The sequence below is a fragment of the Temnothorax longispinosus genome, chromosome 3 (assembly GCF_030848805.1).
Source record: "Temnothorax longispinosus isolate EJ_2023e chromosome 3, Tlon_JGU_v1, whole genome shotgun sequence".
Classification (NCBI taxonomy): domain Eukaryota; kingdom Metazoa; phylum Arthropoda; class Insecta; order Hymenoptera; family Formicidae; genus Temnothorax; species Temnothorax longispinosus.
The window spans coordinates 19227954-19253271 of record NC_092360.1 but is presented as its reverse complement, the minus strand read 5'-3'; the positions used below and the strand labels follow the sequence as shown (position 1 = coordinate 19253271).

Sequence of the window (25318 nt, the reverse complement as noted above, 5' to 3'; positions counted from 1 at the left end):
AGCAGCGCTTCCGGAACGCGGCAGCAGCGCCTCAAAGGCTTCCGTAACTCTCGTTGTTGAAAGGTTCGTTTATCACCTACACTTTTTCACACACACTTTCCGTATTTATAACAACACGTGTGTGTGTCTTGAAGCGATATATATATATATATATATATATATATATATATATATATATACTGAGAAAAAAATTTGTCAATCACAAGAAATATTTAGTCCGATACGTTCAACTTAACATTTTAGTTAGTTAACTAAATATTAGTTGTTTCAACAATTTATTTCGTTTCTTTAATCAAGAATTAATTAATTCAACTAATGTTTTGTTAACTATAAAATGTTTAGTTGAACGTATCGGACTAAATATTTTTTGGGATTGACAAATTTTTCTTCTCAGTGTATATATATACACGGTGTATATATATATATATGAGCCGCAAAAGCTGAAGAGCACAGAGTTACGATTGCTTGTCCCTTGATTACGTATCTTTTGTTAGACGAATTATAGGCCGATATTCATAGTCGGTTCTTATATTTAAGACCGTCTTAAGTACAATCTTAAGACGTCATGAACCAATCACAGAGCCGTATTAGCATCTTAAGACATTACTTAAGACGGTCTTGAAATAAGAACCGACTATGAATACCGGCCATAGACTTTTCTTCACGAAAAGTTCTTCACTTGTTCTGTAAACGTTATTCCGTCAGAATGTTTCTCAAACGTTTCTTTGAAATCTACCTTGTTGCATTATTAGCTGGCAAGATTGCATTTTTTCCGAGCTAGCGAGCCGTACAGATATAAAGCTGAATTGCAATTTCTTTATTTCTCCGTTATTAATTAACCGTGTCAGTGAATCATCGTAACGACGATCGCCGATACATTCTACACAGTGAGTGATTATCGCGATCGCGTTACGCGATATTAATTTGCGAGAATTATTAATAATACGCAGGTATAATTTTTATTCTCCCATTTACGTTTAATTGCTCGCCGATTTCGCCGATTGACTAAAAATGGATTTCGAGATTGGGCGGATTTAAAGCGAATTTTAACTTAAGGTGGTTCTTGCATTTAGGTCATATGTACTTAGCCCGGAAAATTTAATATGAAATGAAAGATTAACGTTCCTCGAGTGTGTCTGTAAAATTTCGGATTTTTTAACCGATTGGTTCCGGAGATATATGTCCGTAAACTTTGCCAATTTAACGCGGTGGAGGGATCCCTTATCCGAAAAACGAGGTTAAAGCGCTTATGCTGCAAAAATTGCAATACTTCAAAACTAGATAAACGAACCAAAAACTGACGAAACGATGCAATAAACATTTTGCAAGATACTAGATAAAAGCCCGAGTTCATTGACCGTACCATATATTAATAAAACGTAATTTTTGATTGACTAAATCGACAATACGGAACTGACGGCTGGACTCGAGCGGCATTAGCGGCAGCTTGGCAACGTCGCATGTGTCAGCTGATGAGTACAGCGCATATCTCAAAAAATTCGTTTACCATGTTCTGGACGCCGAATAAAGCAAAGGGTGAAATAAAAATATTTGTCCATTTCTGAAAAGAATTAAAATTAGGTTGCATCAAGATCTGCAATACTGAATAAATACAAGTTTCAATACAATGAAGTTATAAAATGGCCAAATAATTTTAACATGCATCATTTATTCGTTGCCGCGCTGCTGTTGTACATATATTCACACGGCTCACAATCTAGTAAAAGATGTGACTTTTGTCTCAATATTTTAATTACGTAGAGGTCGTATAACATTAAAGATGTTATAAATAATAAATCTAATTATATGCTGATTTTTACGGACAAAAATCATACTTATTTATCACTAATAAAAATAGTTGCCTATTTGACTAGCAAGTACTGCAAGAACCACCTTAAATCCCCGGCCACACGTACGCGAGCTCTCGCGAAACGCGTTTGCGCTTTCGCCTGGCCGTAGGCGCGGGCACAAGTCAAAATTACAAGGGAAGGCCGGTATCCCGGGTCCCCTCACTCTAGATTCGTTTTACGGTCGCGATTCGACGAACCGCGGTGCGCGATATTTACACCACGTGCGCGCGTGCGCGCGCGTTTGCAACACATACATCGTTGACGTCCCCGATCGGATCGCGTTTCTCTCGTATAACCGGACCGCGCCGACCACGTATTTTTTCTATGTGACGTAACGCGGGTGGATAATTTTCATGTCGGAGGGGCAGAGAGAGAAAGAGAGAGAGAGACAGAAAAGAGACGGAGAGGAGGAGTAGGAGGAGGAGGAGGAGGAGGAGGAGGAGGAAGTGGAAGAGACGCGGATATACAGGTAGCCGCGCGTAAATGCGTCGCTTGGTGGTGACGCGCATCCGCGCACAAACGCATCAAATTACAGTACCTTCCAATGGGCGTGCCCCACTGACATTCCGACCTCGCCGTCTTTCATCCTATTGCGAGAGTTCTTCCACGCTCCTCACCTCCCTGCCGCGCGCGGAGGGACTCTTTTTCTAGCGCCGGCGTTTAGCCGGTGGTTTCGAGCGTGTTTACAGCACCCGTAGGAAGTCGCACCTACCTACCGAAGGCCCCGACACCCGAAGGTCTTTACAACGATACCCGTGTAATCGATACGTTTTTCACAATGAGACTTAGGCGAAACTTTCCTACGATGTTGACCGCAGGCATGACAGATGTGACAAATCCTCTTGACGATGTGACATTATCGTTACGTTGATTGACAGACGTCACTAGGTTTCGTTTTTTAAATGCACATACACATACAAATTTATTTTATATACAATATACGTATATATAATTTTTATGTAATAATTACACAATATTGTTTATAAAAAATTAAAAAATTAAATTATTAAATTATATAATTATAAAATTATATAATTAAATGTTATGTGTCGAAATTTAAAATATCGAACAAATTATGGAGATCTAGGAAAAATTTATTCACATCATCAATTTTAATTTATTTAGATTTAGACCGGTCGAAATACCATCTGGAATAGCATTACTCTTTTATTATTTTTATTCAATATTTATAGATGTAACCTATTTCGACGCTATAAAACGCGCGCCACAAATTGCACAAAGAAAATGAAATATTTATTAATATTTTTTTCAAGAGATCAAGCTGGCACATGGCATATACGTGGGACAAACAGCTTAAATTTTAATAATTTTAATTAAACCCGCATGTCACAAACGTTAAATTTGTTTACACATACATTCCTCTTATACTCACTCACTTTCGTGGCTTTAATTTCCCACCTCCTATTCAGGCGCTCTCAATATACGTTACATAGAGGTAGCTCTGCGCACCGGAAGTTTATAACGTCAGCCGGGAAATACGGCGAGACCCGTGTAACAATCTGACGTAGGCACTCACGTTTACAACTCGTTCTTCCGAGATTTGATCAAAGGTCAGAATGCAATTTCATAATACGTTTCGTCGAGTAGTCAGTCGAAATTCACCGGTTACGCTCGCTACAACGTCCAGAAATATATGGCGAATTAGCGAGTGCTCTCGTGTGTACATTTCTTTTTCACGGCATCATCATGACGAATTATCCTGTGACATCATCGTCGGTGACCGTATGTGGATGTGTAAGAGAGATTGGTGGCGCGGAAGCTTGCCTGTTTTATGATGGGCTATGACGTAACGCGTGCGAAACTATCTCAGGCAAAATGCCCACTGCCTCGAGATTCGTGTGATCTTTCAGTTTTCGGCTAACAATAATCGAAATTCACGTCATGCGGCAGCTGCATGGAAAATTTTGCTCTCGCGTTTGCTTTTCGTGAAACATGTGACGATTTGTCCTTGTCAATTTCTGTGAAAATGAGAAATTATTTCGATTTATCTTAGAATTATATAACAATTATGTCTGTGATATTTTATTTGCCGCTGACGCTTAGGATAGACATATGATATCATTGTCTTTAATGATAATTTCTTCTAAATCATTGCATCATCTTCCCACAGATGATGCAATTTTTTACGAAAGATTCTTAATGCATATTAAAATTTTAATTTAAATGAAAGGGCTTGCAACGTTGCGATATAAACATAATTATTAAGACAAATAAGACTTTATTAGCAGAAATTAAGATGCAAATATTACTGCAACTGAAATTAAAAATTCTTATTTCTGCAGTTATAATGTAAATATAAAGTTCTTGCAGCGAAATATATATAAATATCGATTTCCGTTCTTAATTAAATATGTATATGTAACGATAAAATGAAATTTTTAATACAACCAATAGGAAATTAATTTTTCAATGAAAATAAATAAAAACAAGAAATATTACACTTTTTTATACAAGGAATTATTTTCGAAAAAATTGAATTTGAAGGTTTTAATATTAATATGGAAATTGAATACGACTTCGCCAGCATGTCCGTCATTTAATTTTCATATTTGTATTACTATAATAAATAACATATGTACACAATGTTCGAAAATAGTGCAACAAGCTTTTAAAAATTTTTTATTATTGAATACGATGTTGATACGATGAGAAAGAAATCATTCATAATTCCGTATTTATTTTATTTGTATATTTTACTTTTATATAATATGTATATAAGAGAATGTATGTTACACACACATACATATAAAACGTATATATTAATGATACTTATTATATCATATAATTTTAATACAGTTTTAAAACTTTTGCAATTATTTTTATTAATTATTTTCAACTGTTATTGTAATGTTTTTAACAATGCCAAACATATAACGTAAATATACGCGCAAATATAGACATGCTTACAATTTAGTTTAAATGAATTAACTTGTAAAATGTGAGTAAATTATAATAATATGAGGCTTTATCATCAAGAATGTTAAATAAAATGCAAAAAAGAGATATGAGAAATAAAGATATCAATAAGTCTTGTTACTTTTAACTATTTATGCACTATATCAAATGTCCTTTAGAAAGTCATTTATTCTTATAAATAACATTCTTTTCAGAAACGAATTTTATGTGCAAGTTGATGCACTGTTAATAGTTCGTCATGTTTCTATAAAGGTCAATTAAATGTAAATTCTGCTTGGAGAGACTAATGTCTAATTAAAAGTCATTCTATAAAAAGAAGTCGAAATAATTTCACGAATTATCCATAATATATTAATTCGCTTTGCATAATAACTTTGGTGCTTTTAATAATCGTAATCGCATTGATTCGACAGTCAACATTGAGAATCTATTGATGGTTATTCGGATCGATAATTCGAAAAGGATGCATTTAGCTTGCGGATTCTCCACTCTCTCCACGCTAGCGACTTTTGTTCTAAAGAAACGTTCGATCGTTTAATCGATCTCAATGAATGGAAGACAGAGATATGCAAGAAAAAGCATAGATCGCATAATACGACAGTTGTGGTACAAACGTGTATTCTGATAAGTTGTGTGTCGACATTGCTTTGATGAAAAAATTCATGTTTTATAACTATTTAATTAATATAGAGAATTAAAAGACGTCGACGGATTAAGCCGGAGGGGTGAAAGTTTACTAGAAAACCTTGTGTCTCGGTTAATTACAAGTGGAATTTGTCCTGACGGAAATTCGATTCAGTTAATTAAATTACGAAAACAGATAAGTTAGCTTCTATAATCGAATTTTAATAGAGAAAAGTTCATTCGAAGTAAAACAACCGATCGCTGATTCGCCAAATACCGCCGATTGCCTGATTCTGGTATTCCGTGTTACTAGCTTAATCTTTAGTGGGGAAAGATCGGTGAGGTGGGGAGACGTAAAAAGGTGACGCGTGCATACTCGAGGACGACGTAATTCGAGGGTCGCGCGCGTAAGTAAGTTGAGTAACGTGGGTTGTCGCGCCTGAAAGCGCACAAAGCGGGAACGGAGCAAGAGCGGCGGCGACGTTAGGAGCGCGAGTAAAGCTCGCAAGCATGGAGCATCACCTTCGTGGCATCTTAACCGTAAACTCTTGACAATGTATTCCGTAGGGTGTATACGGTTTTGCGCCGTCTAGATCTACTATCTCGGTTAAAAACATATTTTTAAGGCTCCTCATGTACTCGTGCAAATAAGATTCTCATACCTGTTGCAATTTATTATCGCGGACTCGCCGTTTCATAAACGGGGTACGTCCCGGCGAAATTAAAAGGACGCAAGTTTTCGAGTTTTTTTCTCATGAATATTGTCATGTTTTATTTTCTTAAGTGTAACTTTGAGATTATTTCAGTTTAGTAAAGTTTAGAGTTGATATCGGTATTGAGAAGAGAGTGCTTAAACTTGATATTGGAAGTTTACTCAAAAGTATGCTATTTTACAGCGTTGATGTGGCTCGTTGATAATCAAGAAAATAACTGCATACGATTTAATAAACTTGCAATTAATTAATAAGTATGAAAGTATATACGACACATAAAAAAATTTATGGCCTCTGCCAATACTTCATATATTCAGATATTTCTAGGTTTCATTATTTTTGGTATTTTATCTAAATTGTCTATTGTCTAGTCAATATTCAGTATTCAGAAGAAAAATGATGACATACTTTGATACCGAATAGCGTCAATAATACCGATACGAAATATTTTAAGCATTTCTAGGCACACGTATTGGGGTGTACCTCGTTTTAATTTTAGTCCCGGCTACAGTGACAGGCTACATTCTCGCAAGGAACAGGCGGGTGGCGTTGACCCGCCAGAATAATCTACAAATATTTCTCCCTCTTGCCCCCTGCCCTGCCCTCTCTCCTTCCCGTTTTATCCTACCTCCTTTTCTCGGTTCTTTCTCTTTCTCGCTCACCTCGGGCGATATACATCAACGTAAATCCACGGGCGTTCTTGCGTTCCCCTTTTTTGGATGCTCGAACGAACTCGCAGTCTCGCTAGTAGCCTCTCTCTCTCTCTCTCTCTCCCTTCTTTCACCCCTCCCTTCATCTTTCTTTTCGTCTCTCTGTCCGGCCCTCCTCTTGTCGTGGCCTGTTAACCTTCCCTTCTTTGCGATCTGTGGAGGGATCGGGAGTTCATAGCCAATACGACTCCAGCGTGCGGCGCGTCGTGTCGCAAAGCGAGACCGTTATTTGACGTATCCGTTATATTCGTGTCCGATATATCTCGCGATTACGCCCGATGCGGGCTCGATCGCGCAATTGTCAGTCAACTCTTTTGGTCTTTGTGTTTTTCATCGTTTCAAATCTCACGCGAATCTCACGCAATCGAATCTTCATGGTTTCCCGCTGAAAATAAAAGCTGCACGCGGTGACGGCTCCGAGCATATATTCGCGCGCACCAAAATTTTCACTTTTCACTTTTTTATATTGGTAAAAAAGTGGAAAGTTATGTAATCGCACGTCCGCTTTAGAATAACAAAGGTCGTTGGCGAACTCTCTGTTCCATTTTGCTCGGGATGATGGATCGATCGCTAATGAAGCTATACAACGGAGTTAAAAGGAACATGCCGTACTCAAAAATAATTTTGCAAGCTTTTAAACCCGATGAGATTTGAGAATGCGTATGATAGAAATATTGAACTATACTTTGTTGCTTGTATCCCTGAATTAGTTATTATATATTGTGATTTAATGTTTAAATTTGACACGTAAATCATAGTTGTTTACGCGTCGTAGCTTATAGTATATTATATCCAATATCATATTAGTACATGAAGTCATTCATTAATGATTAATATTAGTGGAAGCAAATAGATAATTGAACATAATGGGAAGCTATTCTCGTAGCTAAATAGTTAAATAATAAACAACCTGACGTAATTACCGAAACAACGTGGAATTTCATCGATGAATAATCTCTTTCTCTCTTTCTCTGTCTTCCTTTCCCTCTTTCTCTTGCATAATTTTTTCTTTTGATAACGATCTCGTTTTCCTATTCGTGGCTTGGCTGCGTCGTAATGACCGCGTTTTCGCGCCAATTCGTGTGGCGCGGGCTCGTCGACGCAGAATTCGATCCCGCGGGAGCGATAAATATTCAAGGGCATGGTCCCCCCCCCGCTGCGTCCTGTTCTGAGGAATTCCATGGTGTGAAGCGAGCGAGAGAGAAAGAGAAAGAGAAAGAGAGAGAAGGGGGGGAGACAGAGAGAGGGAGAGAGGAGAGATGGAGCGAGAGAGTGTGCATTTTGTACGATGTGACAACGTGCGTGTAGCGTAGCCGACTTGCCGACAATGAGTCGGAATGAATGATTTGCAAGCATTGAAACGCATGAACGAGCAGCCAGAGCGCAACGTCCGATTGGGCAACGCGAACACCTCCGTCACACCCGCAATTGCGCACCCCCTCGCGAATTTATGGCTTCAAAGCGACCCGATGCATCCACCGCGCTACGTCAAATTGCTTTTGAGCGGCTTTTTAACCCCTCGCTCTCTTACACGCGACCAATTTTGCGTTCTAATTGCACTCCATCTACCGATTTACCGCGCGATATGTTCACGGAAAATATTCGGCTACTCGACTGTTTTCTTGAACATTTTTCGCACGGTCGATGGATAATCGGTCGATAAAATATATATTATTAGATATCGAAGGAAATGTTGAATGGAAAATATGAATAGAGAGAAGGTATTATAATTCTCCAGTATTTTTATATGATATTAATTACATTAATTTTCGTTAATATATTTAATTACACTTTTATTTAATAAATTGCGTAGCAGTTAAATTACGTTATTAATTACATTTATTAATTTTGTTATTAATTTTGTGAGTGGTTATATCTTGGAATTATTAATAAAATACTAGTAAATTTTGTTCGGATCTGCCTTGTTACGTATGCATTTAGCATTTATTAATTAAAGCAGAGGTTTTATTTAATTGAGATTTGTATGTGTATATATATATATATATATATATATATATATATATTTATATATATTTTTAAAAGTCAAAAACTCACCGTTTTATTTTTTATGTTTCGTTTAAGTTGACGATTTTAATAAATAAAACATTAATAAATTCCAGTAATTCGCATTAACAAAGTGACTCAAGGATAACTTTCCATATATATGATATTATTTTTTAATGCTAGTGCTCGCAATAAAAAATAATACGATTTGCCGTTCTGATGTTATACGTGGTATGCTCTTGGTCCGAAAAACGGCGCGCGCGGAAGCTCGTTGGAACGAAAAAAATATTCTCCGTATAATTGCACGCAACCATTTGCGTGTGAGGCTGTGTACAAGCACGCAGCAAAATACTACGGGCTTGCTGAAAATGATACCTACTGTGCGTGGCGACCCGATGCGATGCGCGATGTGCGATCTTTTAATGAAAATTTGCTGTACGCCGAATATTTTTCTTCTTGATTCCGCCTTTTTATGCAAAGTGGAATTTTTTATGGCTTTTTTTATGGCCTCTTTACGGCTTTTACTCTCAAGAGTAGAATGTATGAGAGCAGCCAGAATTATGCTTATGTTTATTTTGTTTGAAGAATTAATATTGCTTCGAGAAGACTCACATCACGTCGCTTCGTGTACTCTTTCTTTTTCGATGTTTTCTAAGTAGAGCGTGTCGTCATTGTTAAATTAGTTTTTAAAAGCAAACATTTTTATGAATATAAAATCGATTTTTTTTTATACCGAAAATTAGATGAAAAATTAGGTTACATATAAAAATTTTTTCTACATTTATATAATTTTGTGTCGAATTAGCAGTTTTAAAGCATATCTTATTTTAACAATAGAATTAATTTGGAACAAAATTACTAGAATATCAAATGACAATTATTTTTTGGTAAGGATAGATTAAATTTTCAATTTTTTGTTGGAAAACCTCATTTTTACACAACTCTCATGTCGCGTTATATCATATCATATTATAAACCATGTTATCATAAACTTTGCTAATGGTCGAGAACCGCGTAGTTGTATTGGATTAAAAAGTTTGGCCGTTTGAATCTCGAAGCAATGAGCACGAAGCGCAGTAATAATTTCCCGATTGGCTGATATTTCGCGAAATATTTTCCGTCAGTGCGGAATCTCGGTAGACAACTTGTTAGCTCATAGAAACTTAAAATGTGAACGTAAAACCGGGTGTCGTGCATTTGCGCCGCAACGACGACGACGAACCGCACCCGAATGGATGCATACCGCGGCGAATCGGCGATCGATATCTCCATTGTTTTCCATTCGGTTGATAATGCCTCAGCTTTATGCGTATGGCGCTTTCGCTTTAGCGCAAATACTTCCTCGCTGTCCACGTTTTCCCGAGGATAAAATCGGACGTCGGGCGAGACATACCCTTACACAACCCCAGTTTCGATTTCTCTCCGCTTAACAGTACTTAAGTCCGCGAAATGTATGACATCTGTATATCGCAATTTAAAGGGTTCTCCGCTTATCTTATTGACTCGCATTCGCGAATGTAAATACGCGAATGTAAAATAATATATTGAGTTTGCTCACACATAATGACTCTCTGCATAAAGTTGCTTTTACGTTGGCATAAATTTCGGACGTTTAATTCTTTGTTTTGCTCGTTGCGTTACATTATTTTCGCGCCACTTCTTTGTATTTATACTAATATACTAGTTTGATACCCTTGCTTCGCTACGGTATGCGAAGGATTTTATAATTCACCTCCGAATCTAGATTTGCCCCTTTAGGGGTGGTTGATTAGGGCAAAATCCTGAATTATGTTTTTAAGCATTTGTTTGGGTAACCTTTGTGTAAACAAAAACCAAGTCGATATCTGATCGGGCCTAAGAGATATTGAGGAACCTGGTGAAAACATTTTACCCCTTTATACCCTTTTAGGAGTCGAATTTCTAAAAATTCCTTTTTAGTGGGTGCTTACTTCATGGAAGGAATATACTTCCCGAATTCCATATTTCTAGGTTTAGGGGTTTGGGCTGGGCGTTGATGAGTCAGTCAGCCAGTCAGTCAGTCAGTCAGTCAGTCAGTCAGTCAGTCAGTCAGTCAGCCAGTCAGTCAGTCAGTCAGTCAGTCAGTCAGTCAGTCAGTCAGTCAGTCAGGACACTTGTTATATATATGTAGATAGATAGATAGATACATAGACGTGATTGACGTGTGTACTTATAATAATAGACGTGTGAAAAACTGAGTTAACAACCGAAGCGTTAGTCTCGGAATCGTTAAATAATAGTGAGTTACGTAGGTAATAATGAGAGTAATATGTAGATAACTTCGATTAATTAACTCCGATTAACGATTTCTTATACCTTTTCTAGGTCACAGTTTTATTTAGAGTACGTCCTACTTTTAGCGGATCAAATTTCGATTATGGATTCCGCGACGAATTTGGAATCGATTTTTCGTTACGGTGAATATTTAATAAAGGGCTATTAGTCGCGTCGACGCCTCCATTTTCAGCATGACGTAACTTTGCAACTAATACCGATAAGAAAGATCTCTCGTTTATCTCTAGTGCTTTCAGCGAAATATCGAACCCGAAGTTGGTCGATTTTTTTCCCTCTTTTAAGTAACGAAAAGTAACTCCCGAAATCTCGATTAAACAGCGCACGACTTCAAAACGACCTCTAACTGCGTCCGCGATGAAATAGTAATAGTGATTCGGCGTAATCCGAAGTCGGGCGAGCGATGCTTGTTTAGAAAACAAATTGCATCCTGCGAGCTCACGCAGCCAGCCGATTATTATCCAGGCACGATACAGCGGCCGAATATCAATTATTTCTCGTGTTCGCGCGTCATTTCGTGCGGCCGGTAACTTCCTTAATGAACGCAATTCGGCTGCTATTATACGCTCCGCTCCGACTGTGGGCGGGGATTGCGGTGTGTTTCCAGTCTTCTTACGCAATTTCTCCGGGTAGTATGCTGATGCAGAAGAGTGGAGAGAATGATTTTCTCTATCCGCGAGAAGGCGGTGCTTACCGCGCTCGCTTCGCGGATTCCCTGTACATATCAAAGGACGGACGTGCATGTAAAAAGTCCCGAGCGGAAAATAGCGCATCGACGCACACGAATTTGTGTTGACGGCTCTTTTGGTGGTACACACGCGGCGAGCGAGCGAGCGAGACCAGCGAGACCGTGTCTTATTTTTACAACAACGCTCCTGCATGAAAATTCTAAACCCTTTCAAAAAGATCCACTTACTGTCGTACGCGCGGCATCGTGTTTACTCAGATCTCTGTTGCTCCGCGGGAAAGCTTCCGGGTATCTCTCGTTGGATATTTTCTCGCGACTTTCTCTCTCTTCCTCTCTATATTTATCTATAATTTCTTTCTCTCTTTCTCTCCCACTGTTCTGTATCAAAATGAACCGTCGATCAAAGGTATCTGGATGATTGTATATCCAGACCAAAGAATTTCAAGATTTATTTAACTTGTAATTTGATCGTTTCCATTATTTCATTTAACAAAATATGGACTGAAATTAGAACTGTAGAACAATATTACATAAATAAATGAACTTATATAATATCAGTTACTAATTAAGATCTTTTCGCTGTGATATTTCCGATAAAGCATATATATTTATATAACATCGCAAACAGTTGGAAGAATCATTCCATTATTAGTTTGAGAATATTATCTGATATAACAGAAAATACATATTAACATATTTCAGGATTGTAGTTTTTCAATTATTACAAACATGGCATTATTAGACAGATATTTTTAATCCCTATCTTTAATCTCATTCAGATTAAAAGTAATCTCACGTGAAGAAGCGATTAACTTCTAATTTGAGCACGTAAAGTATTTTATATCTTATTCACTTATGAGATATAAAAAAGATATTTTAGGCTTCAATTAAAAGCCTGCATGAATGTGAGTTACGCGGTGGTTATTAGAGTTGTATTAAGAGAAAGACAGAGAAAGAGGAGTGGTAGAATAGAGAGTATACCGGTTGTATCCACGAGCATGAGAAAGAAATACGATAATATCGAAAACGTAGTTTGCTCCTTCGGTACATACCCAAAATCCTTTTAGCTAATTTAATCGGACCTAATTCCATTACACAGCCGGCAGCAACCCTTAAGCCCGGTCGTTCCCATTGTTTCATTCCGTTAATTTCGCTCCTTTTTTTTTTACTTTACTCTCGGTCTCGCGCACAAAGGGAAACCCATCGAATGAACGAGCGTGCTCATGCACACACGCACACACGCACACACGGCTGTCCGCGTGCAGAATTGCACGTGCCCGCTCGTACGGTCCGGGTAATCAGGTGCAATCTATCGGAAATGTTAAAAATCATTTTTTCTACCTCATCGCTCTTTGTCATCCTCTCTCTCTCTCTCTCTCTCTTTCTCTCTCTCTCTCTCTCTCTCTCACACTCTCATCTCCGGCACTGTATGCTTCTATTTATGTAACTTTCTCTCTCGTTCTCACGTATCCACTCATCCTCTGTCGATCGAATCGCTGGCTCTCGCTCGGCATATCGTCCGCCGACGGCGGATTTGTCCAATCGACCGCAATCACGTATCCAACCGGTGCATTATAATGGTGACGTTATAAATGGACCGCCCGACAAGTAAAAGCTCGCAATGCGAAAACCGCATCTCTGGTTAATATCCGGCATGTCGCTACTTTCAAATTGGAGCGAGATCTATTCTCTTTTTAATTTTTATTTTGCGCTTTATATATAGAAATACTATGCGTATAAGTAAAATATAAATATAAGAATCAAATAATGATAAATTTATTTTGTATAATGATTTATTATGTATAATGATACATTTATTTGAACATTGATTTCCAAATGTATTTAATATTGCAAATTAAAGCGTTTTGCAAGATTAACAGTAAATTCATAACATCTTATTTTAATTAATTTTGATAAATTTTGTATTATTAGAATTTTTATGTTTGTATGGGACTAATAATGAGCAATTTGACTTTGAAATTTATAAAACCATAAGAAATAAAGGATTGCATTTTCACCAAACAGAAATAAAGGAATAGAAAAGTCTCAAGGTTGTCAATATTCTCATTCGATTTGTATTTTGCAAACTTCCCCGCGCTTGCTGCAATTTTTAACGATACTCGGAATTAAAATGTCAAGTACTTTGCCAAGGTTCCGCATGACTTAATACGCGCGAAGTGTCGAGCCACACTGAATACGCCGCAATTGACCGTGCATGCGTACGTGCGCTCTCATGTTCGGTACACGTGCTCTCACACGTGCACGCGGTAGATACGTGCATTTTGCGCGCATCTGTCGTGTGGTAAAAAGGCGGATTAATTAGAGATTCAGAGATTCGTTTTGCACACCGCCGCGGCGCCGGATTTCGACTCACAATCAAAACGATGAGAACGACCTTCGAAGGGTGTACGAGGAGCTCGCGGCGACAGCGACGAGGACGAGGTCGAAACGTCTGTGTGAGATATTGATTCGGCCGGCCCTCTTTCCTGCGGTAGTCACGTGAAAGAAGAAGTGGACGAAGCTCGAAGCCGCATTCGTGCACGTATATCGATTCGACCGGCAGAACGAGAGAACGAGAGAAAGAGAGAGAGAGAGAGAGAGAGAGAGAGAGAGAGAGAGAGAGAGAGAGAGAGAGAGAGAGAGAGAGAGAGAGAGAGAGAGAGAGCGAGAGAGAGAGAGAGAGAGAGAGAGAGAGAGAGAGAGAGAGAGAGAGAGAGAGAGAGAGAGAGAGAGAGAGAGAGAGAGAGAGAGAGAGAGAGAGAAAGAGACAAAGGTTCTCGAGCACGCGAGTCACGAGAGAAAGAGAAATATCTGAACGTTAGTCGTGCCTGCCTGCCCAGCTCTGCGTAATAATTATTGATAAAGCTGAGCCTCTCGTTTTTCCCGATCAAAATTTCACGTCGGCGTGCGATGCCGCGGCGGTATCGCCTACGATTCGTTTCATATCAACAACATGCGCGATCTGATTCAGCGGAGACACATTAACCCTTATCTGAACGATATATTTTCTCTTCGGCGAAGCGATTTTCCCTGAAGTAATTTAACGCTACGATGCTAATGTTAAATGTATGTGGGATATTTAGCCAACGTTTTCGAATTAGCGTATATAGTTTTTTTTTTAATATTGGATTACTGTATTAAACATTATAAATTTTAATATTTCAATTAATGTTTTAATTAAATTTACTGAAGTAACCCAATTTTTAAAGACAATATCTTATAAATTTTAATCAGGATGCAGTTTCTTTCTCTGTGACTCTCACATGCAATAAGAATGTGTGAAATGATCATGAAAAATGTAACGTGTATGAGAACAATAAAATAATTTGCATTTAATAGTATATTAGTTATATATAAATATAAAATTCCGGATTAATAAAAGCTGTCAGTAAATAAAAATTGAAATTTTTTAGACATCACACACACACACACACACACACACACACACACACACACACACACACACACATACACAGAGCAATGAGTGAATAGAAAAACTAAATCCTATAGGTTCATGGAACTAAAAAGAGTCTGTTTGCCTGGATAAAGTTTAAGCTGAATTGACACATTTCTTTTATGGATGCGACAATTTATTACATATTTCACGTGTAAGCTTATTCGTAACATTTTTTCAAATCTGCTTTCTAGCTGTAAAACGTTCTGTTGATTACGGATTGTTGGAATCGTACTTATCTGTCTATTAGGACTTTTCATAGATAAAAGTTTAAGTTGATAAACGTAAATGTTTGTTCAATTTTTATTTTATAAAATAATTAGCAAAGTGCTTCTTATAACTTTTTTCCGCGAAATTTTTCCGAGGAGACCTCGATTCTAAATAGGGTCTGCTCTATTAAAATTAAGATCGGGTGTTTTAATAAGACGTGAGTTGGCATTGGCGGTTATTACGATTTCATTCCGAGAGTTAATAAATTAGTTAGATCTCTCAAAGAGATCCCGCATGTAATTTTGAGACCCACTATAATAGGTGTAAATTTCCACACATTTTTCATTTGTGTAATTGTAATACGAAATTACTTTTTTCTTCCGTACTGTAATTTTGTAAAATTACAACCATTATATTGTATAATTACAACTACTAGTGGGTCTCAAAATTACCCACTATAATAGTTGTAATTTTACAAAATTTTTTACAGTGCGGTATTCGTGCGCAATCACGTGTGAAGAAATATGGCATAGCTTAATATCCACACGCGATGTTCTATTTGAGAAGTTAATTTACGACTAGTAACGCGACATCTTTAGGCGCATGACAATTATTGCATTTGACACTCGGTGATGGCGAGACTTCGCGGAGTCTTCATGTTGCGTTATTTCAACGATTCTCGGCGGGAACTCGCGGAATTCCGACGAAAACAAACGATCACGCTCGAAACGTTTTCTTTGCCGACGCGGCGCGGCGCGGCGGCACGGCCATTCGCCAGTGTGTGCGCACCGGACGCGCACACATACGTCGCGCCATAACTCGCGCCAGGTAACATGAGAAACGACGACTCGAGCCCGCTTTTCGTAAGCGGCTTACTTGCGCGACGGAAAATTGTACTACAGTACTGGCCGCGCGCGTGCCTTTTTCTTCGCCTTAACTGTTTCTACGTCGACGCACATAAAATACACGACCGTCCCTGTTCTCTTTTCACCCCCGGAACCATCCGCGCCCCGGATGTTTATGCTGCACGTAAGCAAACACAGTTTTTCTCCGGCTAATGTACGCAGGAGATCGCGAAGAGTTATAGCACGTTGTGAGTTTTCGCAGCTAGAATTATTAAATTATACGGCGGTTTTTTCCCTCTTACGTGCTACTACTCACCCGGTCGATTAGAGTCACGCTTTGATTACTTTGTATTGGATATTTTTACTGTCTGTAGTTCAATTGATTTAGCCGTTCACATATCTGGATTAACTATTTATCTCGTTTGTATTATAAATTACAGTATATTTGCAAAGATTTAAGTATTCTTGCTAAACTCTCGACAAGCATCGACGCCGCGGATCTAATATCTCGTTTGATTCGCAGTTAGGTCTCGCAAATCGCGGATCGCGGGCTGCAGAGTACGCTTCGAGGTCTATATTCAGATCTGGCAGATTCTTGGGCGTGCGACTAGCGTTTCATCTGCGTGTACCGATGGAGGGAGGGGGGGGAAAGAGGGATGGGGACAAGAGCACTATCCGTCGATATTTTCGGTGGATTCGCGACGTGTCCGCAATCCTGACATTGATAATGTCTGTCGTTTGTGCTCGAGCGTGCTTGTGCATTGCGTACTCCTGCGCTTTTCCGACTCCATCTGTCTGTCTGTTCGCGGCTTGCGCTTAACCCCCCCTCCGCCCCGTCCCCTCTCTCCTCCCTGTTCATCCCCTCATCCGCTCATCCCCTCATCCCCGACCGCCTGGAAGCCCGAAACAGAAAGCATTTTAAGCCTTTGCATCCGCAGTAACGCGAGTTTTCGCTTTTGGTATGTTTCCAGAACAGCAGGAACCGGAGTTCGACCGCGCGGGAGGAGCCAGCAGTACGCCGAATAAATGACGTAAATCCGAGGAACGAAAGCGCAACGTCACTCGCTAACTCGCAATCCTCTCCTTCCCCCCCTGATCCCCCCCGTCCTGCCCCGACACCCCGGGAACCCCCCTTCCCTCTCTCTGTCTCGCCGTTTCCGCGCCTGCCCCCCTTCCTGTTACCCCTGGAACCCTCCCTCTTCTGTTCGGGTCCGACCCCGACACGACCCGAGGAACCTCAGGCGCGACCCCGGTCGCCGGACCTTTGCCCTCTCTTGTCGCCTGTACGCCCGCTTTGTCGTTCGCCGTTTTCACGTGCTTACAACACCCATCCTCTTACCGCCTCGACGACTCGTCGTCATCTCCGACTCCGTTACCACTCTTCTCGCACGCTTCTTCTTCGGCGTCCACAGCCGTCTTCGCCTCCTCCATTCGGCATCCTGCCCACGGAATTTCGAAATAACCGACTCACGCGTCGCCGTTTCTCCCGGTCCCGGCAGAACGGCGCGTAAGGGTTTCCTCTACCTTTCCACATACGGAGCGGCCCTTCTTTCTACCCCCACCATCTTCTCCTGCTTCATCAGCAGCACCGGCGGACCGCCGTGGTGAACGAGCACAGTCCTGCACCAGCTCCTCCGCTGTACGACCACTACCATTGCCCTACTCCTTCCAGTAGACTCGCCGCCGCGAGACACACGCGTTGGTTTGAAACCGGCTTGAAGGACGCCACGACCGGCTTTTCGAGACACGCATACGTAGGCGAACACACACACGTGCGCTCCAGTACACCCTCAACGGCGGCTAACTGCCTGTGTGTGCATAAAGGAAGAGAGATACTCGTGCAAAAGCGCGCGCATCTAGAGAGCACGCTCTTCATGGTCGACGTTTAGCTTCGAAGGCTTTCAAGCTTTGCCCGACTGCTACTACTACCACTACTACTACTACGCCCAGGCTACAGCTTCTCAAGTGCGGCGCGCTGCGAGATCAAGAGAGGACTGAGGAAATAGAGTGAATGAGGAGTCGATAGACGAGATCGACGACCTACGACGTCGCCTTATCACGAAGCCAAGAGTTAGCGGCCACCATTCCGCCTAAAATCGACCGGTGCCTAATCGTTGTCGATATATAGCTTCACCTTTTTCGCTTCCTCTCTTTTTCCGGTGAGATATCTTCTCCATCCTGTTCTCCCTCGCCTATATATACTCAGCTTTTGTGCTTTCCCGAAGATTATCGAGCGGGAAACGCGTGTGCCACATTGAAACGGCCTACGGAGAGTAAAGAATTTGGCATAATCGCAAATCATCGACGACGACGCCTAAGCCGGCCGCCGCCGCGCTCCTTCGATTAATTCTCAACACCGGATTCGATATCAGGCGAGAGAGAGAGAAATAACGCCGATAAGCCACGCTTGAAACAGCCGACGTTGCTGATAAACGTGAGTCTCCGCGAGACGATTCGACATATCGCGTGACAACGACGACGAGAGCTAAGCGCGATTTCGAGGAAAAACGAAATCGCGAAACGCAGTGATTTTCTACGTGGAAGATCTACGCATAGGAAGACTGCTGCGGGTCATCGCGTACACAGGACATTAAGATCATCACATCGCGCTTAAACGAGAAATCTGCTGCCGTAAGGTATATAATCTCAAGTAGTCGCATGACTCCGAGGCACACGCGGGATTTCGCGTACGGTGTGTGAGTGGTAGGAGAAGGTGTGAGAGAGAGAAAGAGAGAGAGAGTGAGAAGGGGGAGAGAGAGGTAAAGGGAGGGGTGAGTGAGCGTGTGTATGTGAGCGAGTGGTGAGAGAGGCTGGCGAGACGAGGCGAAAGTGGTGGAACGAAAGGGCTCAGTACCGAACGCCGCGAAATCCCGTGAACAAGTGCCGACGAGTTCGTGTCGCGAGGTGGTCTACTCCATAAACCGAAACGTCTATATCTTTGGCAAGATCGACGCGAGTGCACCGGAGAAAAGGAGCTGATCATCACGAGGAAGAGTTTAGAACGGCAGACAGAGAGTAAGAAAAAAAGGGAGAGAGATAGTACTACTCCCTCACGGTAGAGGCCAACAGACGGCGATTCTCGATCTTCCAGGAGTGGAAGAATGGCAATGGTCAACATGAATAACCTACTGAACGGCAAGGACTCGCGGTGGCTGCAGCTGGAGGTTTGCAGGGAGTTCCAGCGCAACAAGTGCACCAGGCCCGACACGGAGTGCAAGTTCGCCCATCCGCCGGCTAACGTCGAGGTGCAGAACGGACGGGTGACCGCCTGCTACGACAGTATCAAGGTAACGAACCGTTGCATAATCGAGTTTTCGTACTCGCGCGTAACGAGCGCGTTCGCGCGGAGCGGAATCGTCGGTCCTCGGCTCACGGCCGATAAACTTCGCCTTCACTTATCTGACACCTTCGGTAAACCCGACGAGAGAATTATCTCTGCTATATCCCGATGAAGTGTGAAACTATCGCTATCGTAACGTATTCGCATCGATGCGCGTAGAATGGGGCTTTATTGTTAGAACTCTCCTTAGTTGGTCCCGATTCTGTTAGATAAGTGAAGTTATATTGTAATAGAATATTATTTTTTTATCTCTTTCTCATTTATGAGAGCTAATAGAAGCTTTGCTATTGACGAAGTGAGAAATATCGACAATTGCGAACCGTGATGAATTCAGTTAATATAGGATTATCCGTATCATCATTATTATTATTATCTCCGAAGAAAACGGTTCTGATTTCATTTGATAAGATGTCGTGCACTTTGATCTCTATATGCTATTGAAATAATGTTACAAGATGGAAGACGCGGAGATTATATACGTCGGGTTTATTTTGCGCCAGAGTAGAGGCAAGTTTTTGAAATTGATGTTTAAGAAGATTATCGATAAGCAATTGCGAATCTATGGATATCGAGGCCCGTGCTTGTAGATCATTTTCTACGGCATCAAACGCATTCTGAAGACCTCTTTCCATTCCGCGCACAATTGATCCAAATGAATACATGTGTACGTCCGCGTCGTGAGATCATCGATCGCGATCTCTCTTGCCTGCGCTTTCCGACTGCTGATCTCCCGATACAAAGCCGATAATTTGCAACGCCACGCGGTTGAGATAAGGAACCGGTTGTAATTTACGACGGGTAATAAGTCTCTTATCGTCGATCGGGCGCGCTATCGGCCCTCGAGGGGAGACGCCGGTTTATGGATTTTAGAATATACCGTCGTATACGCGAGTCCCGAGGCAAGGCGCGATTAAATGAACGCGAGAAAGAGGGAGAGAGAACAGCCATCGGGGGTGCGGCGCGCCCGTCTTCCGAGCGTGTCTCGGTAGATATTGAACCGGAGAATTGAATTCGCAGTTATTAATAGCGACAATTATTCAACGCGCGGGGAGCGAGGGTACCAATCGAATCGTCAATAAATCAGACAGGCTCGGGGAGGCAACGAGTATTATGTAAAAATTGAAGGAGACTCGAACCCGACGTCCGTCCGCGCCGCGCCGCACCATCGACGGTGCCGTATTGTCTGATGGCACCTATACACGCACGCTCGCGATTAGATAAAGCGAGGACATATGCGCGTATGTGTACGCATATATGTGATACGCTTGGGGTGCGGCAGTCGCGTAATTGCAAATACATATACCGGTAACAGTGATATACTCTTCCTCAATAAATTTTATAGTTATCTTCTTTTACGGTAATCTTGGATTACACATGAAGACGAGAATTATCGGAATAAAGTACGGTGCTTTTTGCGACTTTATGATCATCTATTGTATATTTTCAAATGGAATTGCAGATTTCATGACTGATGAATGACGCTTTCATTGAAGCTAGTATTACTGTCGCGTGATGTTAAAATTTTACTTCAATAAAAAGTTTAATGCAAAAATTTGCATTAAATATTTTACGCTACCAGAAAAGTTGCGCGTTAAATGAACCTGCATATATTTTATAGAGGTTCTCTTTTTAAAATTATAAAAAACATTTGGAATTGCTCATTTAAATACGGTATTAACGTTGAGGTATGCATAAAAATTTGTGCATACAAATCAGTCATTATTGATATTACTCAAGAAATAATAACTATAATTGATAGTTATAATTGTAAATTAATAGAACAGTATTTCTGTCCTTCCTGGCCAGCATTAGATTACTTGAAATATTTTGATATTCTATTAATTATTTGGAGCAATATCTTATCTCTACTGATTAAGAATATCCTAATATTAAATTCTTGGAAAAAGGAAAGGTTCATTTTTAGGTCCACAATTGGATTTTCGCTTTATTGTTAAGAGAGATCTGTCCCAAATCTGTCAAATAATCTAATTATTATTATACGTATTAATAGCACGCGATAAACTCGTTCTTGCGACTATTATTGTTAATGTTAATTTTCGCCTTATGCGCGGTGTCGTTCATCGTTTTTAGACTCGGTCACGAATACGCACGCATACATCGAATGCGCGATTAGATAGCGAGTGGCAAAAAGATAACATCCACACGAGGGAGCGGCTTGCCGCTATACTAATGCTATCCGAATATTCTCGAGGCGCGTTCACGGTCGATTCGTTTTCAGATAGAGAAATACATATACACACACGTACGTGTGTACTCCGTGCACCGTGCACAATCGTGTGTGCGAGTCGCGACAAGCAGGGCCGAGCCACATTTAATTCTGGAAGCTATTAATGTCGCGGGTAGTGCCTGAAAGGCCGCGTTGTCCGTCGAACTTTGGTCGTTTCTTTGCCTCTCCGTTCCTCGCACGTTCTTCCTCAATAATGGTGCTCGTTACGTTTAATCGCTCCGAATGAATGGAGCGACGAGCGGGCGCGCAAGTATGCGTCATAGCGTTCATACAAAGGTGGTCCAGAGGAGGTGCCAGCAGTCAGCGATACGTACGTGTTCTCATGCGAATTCGAAATCATTCTGTTTTAGTCAAAATTCGAGCGGTCGTCATTTTATTCGACATCGCAGGTCCGGAAAGTTAAATTAAATTTAAAATTCCTGTTAGAGCAATCAACTTCTGCATGTTTAAATCTTTGTTAAAGATTGATACTGTTATATTTCTCTTGATACCTGCTCAAGTCAACCTGCTCAAGTTATTAAGATCCCAGTAACGTACCTGCTGCGTGTAAATTTAACTCATCAATATGTCTCTTTAATCTTGACGTTTTTACTGCCGAAAAAATCTCTTGTATTTTTGACCGAAGATACCTTTTGCGCAATGCTCCGTGTGCGAAAAGATTAAAAACATGTATAAGATAAATGTACCAATGCCAGGACACTTAAGACCTATGTCTGGGCACCTTTATCACTTTAGTTTTTGAAAGTATAACGCGAATTAAAATCAAAAGATAAAAATATAATACAAGTAAAATATTTTTATCTTTGGTTCTTTGATTTTAATTCGCGTTAGAACTTATTTAAGGAATAAAATGATAAAAATGTCCAGACATATTAGGTACGTGTCCAGGCATTGGGTACATTTACCTTATTCTATGGAAAGATGCGTGTGTGTGCGCGCGCGCGCGAGTAATACTAAGGATTCGAATCCGAGACATTGTTAAGTTTCCGCGGTATATAAGAGAAAGCCAAGCACTCTCGGGAGCGCCGATATTACCCCCGAAGAAATATTAGCAATAAACCATTGCATTACGTACACCGGACCTCGACTGCCTTGCTGTGGTTCCCGAAGTCTTCCACGGAGTCCGTCTCCGTTTCTTGTGCCGTTTAGGTGCCAGAAACGCTGCTCTCTTCGCATTTCGCCGATGAAATAAAGGCTCATTTTTCGACTGGGAAATAAAGGAGAGTGGCTATCGTCGTTTCCAACGTCTTATCGCTCCTCCCTTGGCGCGGATGGGTATCTCTGGGCAAAAGCTAGATTAATTTCACGGGTTGGGCCGTTGGACGGAGAACACGGGCATAAGTTTGGTCTGGTCGTGCAAAGCGAGTCGTCCGCGCGTTTGCATCGATTTGATTCCGTTGCATGCCGCGTTGCTTTTATTCCTGCAGCAGGCCCTTTCTCGTTCTACCGGCATGTGCCCGATAAGAGAGGATCCATTGTTATGTTAACTGCAAGAATTACGCGCTGCGAAATGAAGGAAGATTGTACCAGCGGCCCCTCACTCCCTCTCCCTCCTCCCGTAACTCTGCATCGCACAAGAAGTCACTAATGACTATAAATGTGATCCGTAAGTTCTTCCATACTTCAATGTCATGACGAGATGATTGTTGCTTGTTGATTATCTACTCGAATGCTATACATGGATTTGAAAAACTTCATCTTTCTCTGATCTGAAGTTATGCGGATGTTATCTTATTTTGTTTCATGATAAATAGCGGAGATATTTTAGGATAGTTTTTGCAAAAAATGTGAAAATATTAGAAAGGATTTATTCTGGACGAATAATTGTTAAATAATAAGAAATAATAGATATCTCGTGATTTGTACACACACTACGTTCCGAAGTTATGTCACTCTTATTCATCCGCCAAAAAATAATTGTATAGATGAAAATGCATAGTCAAATACTAGAATAGAAAAAAAGAGGAAAAAAACAGATTAGATTTTACAATACTACGGTACACAATACGCTATTACAGGCATTCAATTTTGGGAGTAACATGACGTAATTTTTGTTCGTTCTAAAACTAAATAGTTACGAAATACGATTTCACCTTCATGCGGGATTACTCGATATAACGTGTCGCGATCCTTCCCCCATTACGCACAGAGTTCAAATGTATTTATTTCCAACAATGTGTTACCTCGAACTGCCGCGAAGCGTAATGTTTTGTTCTCGTTCGTTAAAAACGTAATTCGCGTAGTAGGAAGCGATAAAAAACGCGACAAACATTTTTTTATCGATTTGCAATTGATACCGTGTCTAATTTCGCGCCGCAGTGAATATAGATTCTTTTATTTCACTCTTCCATTTACCTGACTTCAGCAAACTGAGGGAAATTACTTGTACTATTTTGAGAGAACGTTAAATAATGGTTCTTTCCTTTTCTCATAACTAACGGCCAATAACATGGCTATTATGGCTAATGATCAAGAGTTTCTTCATACCTATCCATTTATATTATAGAACGATTGAGATTGATTTTAATGTCAGATTTTACAATGTTAAATAAATTAGAAATTAATAGACGCTCTGAGGATTTCATCACTTGTGACTTTTTAATATTTAAAAATAATGAAAGTTAAATTCGAGGAATTTTGAAAAATAAAATTTGTGCAAATTAACATGTATAATAAGTCTTTAATTGCAAGGCATGAAATATATTCACAAAACTCTTTGCTTTCAATATAAATCCGAAAGCATTCATGCCTCAATACTTTAGAAGAAATTCGATCTTAGGTAAGTGGACTAAAGATCTAATTAGGTTAATATTATTAAAATTTGAAATCGGGGTTCCAGGGGTACACGTGTTCTATTGGGAAGCGAAGTTAGGAGCGTGGTTATATGACACGCGGAAAAGATTCGAGGCGATCGTTAAAATTGTTCTCGCTCGGTCACGACGTTATATACGCTCGACGTTACGATCTCATCCGCCGCGCACCGTCGTGAAATTCGCACGTTCGATTCCAATTAGGCCGATTGGAACGGCGTGCGGCGCGCAGCGCGGTATTAAAGTAGACCTCCGGTTTAATCGTCGTCTCGTCCTGCGCTCTCCGCCGACCGACGCGGACGCGGACGCGGACGCGGCCGTAGCCGTACATCGACGTCGGAGCCTATATTTAAAAGGGAATATGACCGGGTTAGATGCAGCCAAGTTCTCTCCTCGGTGCGGCCGCGGCGGCGGCGACGGCGGCGCGGCGTCGCTACTTCAGGGAGGATAGGGAGTAAGCCGCGCGCGCGCTTTTGTCTTTTATCCCTTCCTACACAATTCCTCGTCTCAACTTCGATTCTAGCGAACCTGCCCGCCGCGCCTCTCTTCGCATACGCTCGCATTGCTCTTATTCA

The 25318-nt window shown here is 40.7% G+C and overlaps 1 protein-coding gene across 16 annotated transcripts in view; it reads left to right on the top strand.

Moving 5' to 3' along the window:
- The window catches only part of LOC139809751 (protein muscleblind), a 404286-nt gene that overhangs the window by 3554 nt on the left and 375414 nt on the right, over positions 1 to 25318 (top strand). For 13 of the 16 annotated variants that reach the window (XR_011731166.1, XR_011731167.1, XR_011731169.1 and 10 more), the window contains exon 2: positions 17317 to 19632. Coding sequence is in view for 8 of the 16 variants with exons in the window: in XM_071772904.1 (XP_071629005.1) it covers positions 19447 to 19632 (186 nt within the window). In the remaining 8 variants the exon portion in view is untranslated. The remainder of the gene's footprint in view (positions 1 to 17316; positions 19633 to 25318) is intronic. The other 3 variants (XM_071772903.1, XM_071772901.1, XM_071772902.1) reach the window with 3 other exon arrangements.